This window comes from Tupaia chinensis, unplaced genomic scaffold, assembly GCF_000334495.1.
Source record: "Tupaia chinensis unplaced genomic scaffold, TupChi_1.0 Scaffold000119_2, whole genome shotgun sequence".
Classification (NCBI taxonomy): domain Eukaryota; kingdom Metazoa; phylum Chordata; class Mammalia; order Scandentia; family Tupaiidae; genus Tupaia; species Tupaia belangeri.
The window spans coordinates 2915024-2920194 of record NW_006159586.1 but is presented as its reverse complement, the minus strand read 5'-3'; the positions used below and the strand labels follow the sequence as shown (position 1 = coordinate 2920194).

The window sequence follows — 5171 nt, the reverse complement described above, 5'->3', positions numbered from 1 at the left end:
TATTTCAGAATCTAAAATTTCATCTTTAGCTCCAAATGAAGTCATCTGCCTCCTAGAGTAAGAGTTGGTCTGGGGCCAGCAGGTGGCGTAGTGGTCAAGGTGCTGAACTCCCACACGGCTGACTGTAGTTCCAGTCCCAGACCCAGAGTCTTGAAAATCACACTGGGCACATATGTTTGCCCAAGGTCCCAGGAGGAGGGTAGAGAAGGGCTTATGGTATGGCCAAACCCCTGGGGGGTGATTTCTCACTTTCTCTCTCACTGTCTCTCTCTGGAGTGTGCACAAACCATATGGAAAAAAAAAAAAAAAAAAAAAAGAATTAGTGTCTTCCATGAACAGGTCAATTTCATTAATACTAATAGTATTGCCTTTCTTGCTTCCCGGCCATCTTGGCGGCTGCTTTTGGTTGGGGGCCGTCCAGCATCTAAGGTAGGAAGATGGTGGCCGCAAAGAAGATGAAAAAGTCGCTGGAGTCGATCACCTCTCAGCTCCAATTTGTTATGAAAAGTGGGAAGTACGTGCTGGGGTACAAACAGACTCTGAAAATGCTCAGACAAGGCAAAGCCAAGTTGGTCATCCTCACCAACTGCCCAGCTTTGAGGAAATCTGAAATAGAGTACTATGCCATGTTGGCCAAAACTGGTGTCCATCACTGCCGTGGAAATAATATCGAATTGGGCACAGCATGTGGAAAATACGACAGAGTATGCACACTGGCTATCATCGATCCAGGGGATTCCGATATCATTAGAAGCATGCCGGAACAGACCGGTGAAAAGTAAATCATGCAACATTTTTCTTTAATAAAGCTTGCCGGAGGGAACCAGCAGTTAGCGTAATGGCTATGTCGCTGGACTCTCACGTAGTCGACCGCGGTTTGCGTCCTGGACCCGGTGACTTAAAACTCACGCCAGGCGCATGTGCGTGCGTGCCCAAGATCCCGAGAGGAGAATGGAGGAGAAGGGATTGCGGCGTGACCATCCCCCCTGGGGAGTGATTTCTCGCTTTCTGTCTCTATATCTCTCTCTGTCTGTCTGGCGAGCACACGCGACCTGTAGCAAAAACCTCTCAAAAAAAAAAAAAAAAAAGCTTGCCAGATCTTGCTTTTTTTTTTTTTTAATATTGATAGTATTGGCCATTGTTATTTTTACAGCTGATAGTTAGAGAGCACTACTATATCTCACATTTTCCAAGTGCTTTATAAATATTAATAAAAGTATTAATTAAACTCGCAAACAATCCTACAATGAAGGTGTTATTATTAGTCTCTTCAGTTTTTAATTATTATTTTATTTATCATCACCATCTTTTTTTAAATTATTTTTATTTTTTGGAGAAATTTTTGCTATAAGACATGTGCTCTCACCAGAAAGACAGACAGAGACATAGAGACAGAAAGCGAGAAATCACCCCCCGGGGGGATGGTCGCGCTGTAATCCCTTCTCCTCCATTCTCCTCTTGGGATCTTGGGCTCGCACGCACATGCGCCCGGCATAAGTTTAAGCCACCGGGTCCGGGACTTGAACTGCAGTCGACTACATGGGAGTCCAGCGACATAGCTATTACACTAACTGCTGGTCCCGTATCATCACCATCTTTGAATTTGACCAGAAAGAGACAGAGAGAAAGAGAGGGAAAGCAAGAAAACAAGCCGCCAGGTCCAGGACTTGAACTGCAGTCAGTCATATGGAAGTCCAGTACCTTAGCCACCACACCACTTGCTTACCCCTAGTCCCCCATTTTTTTATAGCTGTGAATAATTCTTTAAGGATTATTTTATTTATTTATTTATTTATTTTTATTTGACCTTTTATTAATATAAACTACCTTTTATTCAAATCTTAGGCCTAGTTTATCAGCCTAGCCAATTCCTCACTTCAATACTATCGGCATGAGTCAAATTATACATTCATTTGGAGACAGTTAACATCTTTGTGACATGAAAGGAAAGAAGAAAGAAGAGGAAAGGAGAGGAGAGGAAAGAGGAAAGGAAAGGAACTCCCCATTCTTTTCTCCCTCCAGCCCTTGTTAATTCTATTCTACTTTCTGTTCTATAAGTTTGACTACCTTATGTAAGTGGGATCATACAGTATTTGTCTTTTGTAGCTGGCTTATTTCACTCAGCATAGTGTCTTCAAGGCTCATCCATGTAGTAGCATGTGTCAGAACTATTTTCCTTTCTAGGGGCCGGCAGGTGGCATGGTGGTTAAGGGCTCCAGACTCGCACATGGCCAATCATGGTTCGAGTCTGGGACCTGGCAGCTTGCTTTCTCGCCCTCTCTCACTCTGTCACTCTCTGGTCAAATTAAAAATAAATAAATAAATAAAGTTAAATAAAATCGTTCTAAAAAAAAAAAACTCAGAGAAAACACACTCCTTCAAAAAAAGGAATTATTTTCCTTTTTACATTTGAATAATATTCCTTTGTACATATTTTCCACATTTTGTTTATCCATAGAAACACTTTCAGGTTCTTGATTCAAATCATCTACTGCTGTCTAGAAAAATCACACCAATCTACATGTCCACTAAGAATGTATGAAATTAAAATTCTAAAGTTTACCTAACTCTGCATTTACAGTAACTTTTAGTCTAATTTATTAATATCACATAAACATTGGATTTACTGCAAGTTGCTGCAAAGGGGTCTCCCAAAGGGACTCCCCTGCATCCTAAAGTGTTTTCTTGTGTGTGTGTGTGTGTGAGTGTGTAATACACATATACATATACACACAATTAAAGATGAGGGTATTTAGTATTTATCAAAGGTAACGTAGCTTGTCCACAGTTTGAATCAGAGCCTTGGAATTTAAACTAGGGCCACAACTAGCATTTGTCTGACTTTGACTTCCCTGGGGCCCATTCTTTGAAACCTGATTGTATTTTTGTGCCTACCAAGAAAGCCACCAGGGGCCAGCAGGTGGCGTGGTGATTGGGACACTAGACTCCCACATGGCTAATCATGGTTCGAGTCCCCAACCTGGAGGCTTGAAAATCATGCCAGATATGTTTGAGTGCATGCCCTAAATTCCAGGCGAGGAACGGAGGGGATAGGATTGCAGCGTGGCCATTCCCCCTGGGAAATAATTTCTTACTTTCTCTCTCATTGTCTCTCTCTGGCAAACACACGTGCCCTTATGGCAAAAACCTAAAAAAGAAAAAAAGAAAAAAGGCAAGCCACCAAAGATTTCACTTGGGAGGGGATATCTGATATTCTTATAAAACTTTTCAGAGAGTGCCACTTACATGTTCTCACTTGGCTTCTGCAATATCCCAGCCTCAGAGGCAGGCAGGGCGATACTGTCAGTCACACTCGTATGGACACAGGCTCAGACACTGCCTGCTGGAGTTTGCACAGCCAGGCTGTGCCCCCACGACCCATGCTGCTCTCTCCTGGCCCCTGTATGGCGCCTGTCCTGCCTCTTTCCGTTGCTTGAGGATCCTGTCCCTTTCCTCGGTGTGCCAGCATTTCTGGATTGTCCGGGAACGTACGTTTTTGGAGAGGAAAGGGAATGGATATTTTAGCCACACACAGCACATTGCTCTTGCCAGGCCCCTAATAGGACACACCATAAATATGAATTAAAGAATGCAGGCGCATTGGCTTATGTGCTGGCCAGATCCTTTAAAGTGTCAAGAACATTCCATGAGAGATTGCGTGTTGGGCCAGAAGGCCGTGTGGAGGCAGGACAGCAAAGTCCTGGAGTAATGGAGCGTGTTCTCTTGGAAGATGAAAATACTCTGGTGCTGATGGCGGTGGGGTATCCTATCTGTCACTGTCACCAGGAGAGGACGAAGGAAACACACATTTGTTGAGGGCTTCTGGGACCTGTGTTTTCCTGGCTGGGGTGAGACTGACTCTCTCCTCCGCTAATCCTATCTCGTGCAAGCCAGTGGAGAAGACTGGATACTGGCTGACTGGGGTTAAGAGTAAATGTGGGGGACCAGCAGGTGATGTGGTGGCTAAGGTGCTGGATACTCCCACGTGGCCAACCATGGTTTAAGTCTTGGACCTGGTGACTGGCTTTCTCACTTTCTCTCTCTCTCTCTCTGTCTCTCTTTGGTCAAATTAAAATAAATGAGTGAATAAATAAATATTTTTTTAAAAAAGAGTAAATGTAGGAACCAGCAGTTAGCGTAATGGCTATGTCGCTGGACTCCCACGTAGTTGACCGCGGTTCACATCCCGAACCTGGTGGCTTAAAACTCACGCCGGGAGCGTGTGCGTGCGTGCCCAAGATCCCGAGAGGAGAATGGAGGAGAAGGGATTGCAGTGTGATCATCCCCCCTGGGGGGTGATTTCTAGCTTTCTGTCTCTATGTCTCTCTCTGTCTGGCGAGCGCACACGCCCTGTAGCGAAAAACCTCTCCAAAAAAAAAAAAAAGAGTAAATGTGAGTCGTGGGGTGTGGAGGGGTGGGTAGAAAACGCAGGGGGTGGAATCATACAGTATTTTTTAACTGTTTTACTTAACTTAGCATAATGTCTTCAAGGCTCATGCACGTAGTAGCCCTGGTCAGAACTGCTTTCCTTTTTATGGTTGAATAATATTCCAGTATATGTATATACCACATTTTGTTTGTCTCTAGAAGCCCAATCTCCCCTGGAGTCATGAGGGGCTTAACTACCCATGGATCAGATGGGTGCCTGTCAGAGGTCTACTTAGACGAGCAGTTCTGGACTATTGGGGCCTCTCTCCTGGTTTGGGGCCATGGGAGCTGCCAGGAAACAAAGCTGGTGTCCCCTGGAGCCCAGCAGCCTGGGAGAGGAGAAAGATGGGCTGCTAGTAGAGGGGTAGGCAGGGGCCTGAGTGGGGAACCGCAGGGAGCCCCCCAGCCTGAGGCCAATGAAGCAGGAGGGGGAGAGGGAAAGGGGAAATGGGGACTTTAAACCCCACCCAGACCCTGGAGGACCACCCTCTCTGCATCAGGAGCTATCAGACCAGAAAGCACCTGCGGAGAAACTGCACTCCTCCAAGAAATCCAGGACTCAACTGACAGGCCAGGTCCCTGAGGCTTTTGCATTATTTTATTTATTTTAGTTTAGTTTCGTTTTGTTAAATGGCGTGAAAGGGGAAATGGGGACTTTAAACCCCACCCAGACCCTGGAGGACCACCCTCTCTGCATCAGGAGCTATCAGACCAGAAAGCACCTGCGGAGAAACTGCACTCCT

The 5171-nt window shown here is 45.3% G+C and overlaps 1 protein-coding gene across 1 annotated transcript; it reads left to right on the top strand.

The window, feature by feature from the left end:
* The first annotated feature begins 376 nt into the window (after positions 1-376).
* LOC102502892 (60S ribosomal protein L30) lies at positions 377-782 on the top strand. Its single transcript, XM_014586237.2, has one exon. It carries the CDS (start codon positions 438-440, stop codon positions 780-782), a length of 345 nt encoding a protein of 114 aa, XP_014441723.1. The 5' UTR covers positions 377-437.
* Positions 783-5171: the final 4389 nt, after the last annotated feature.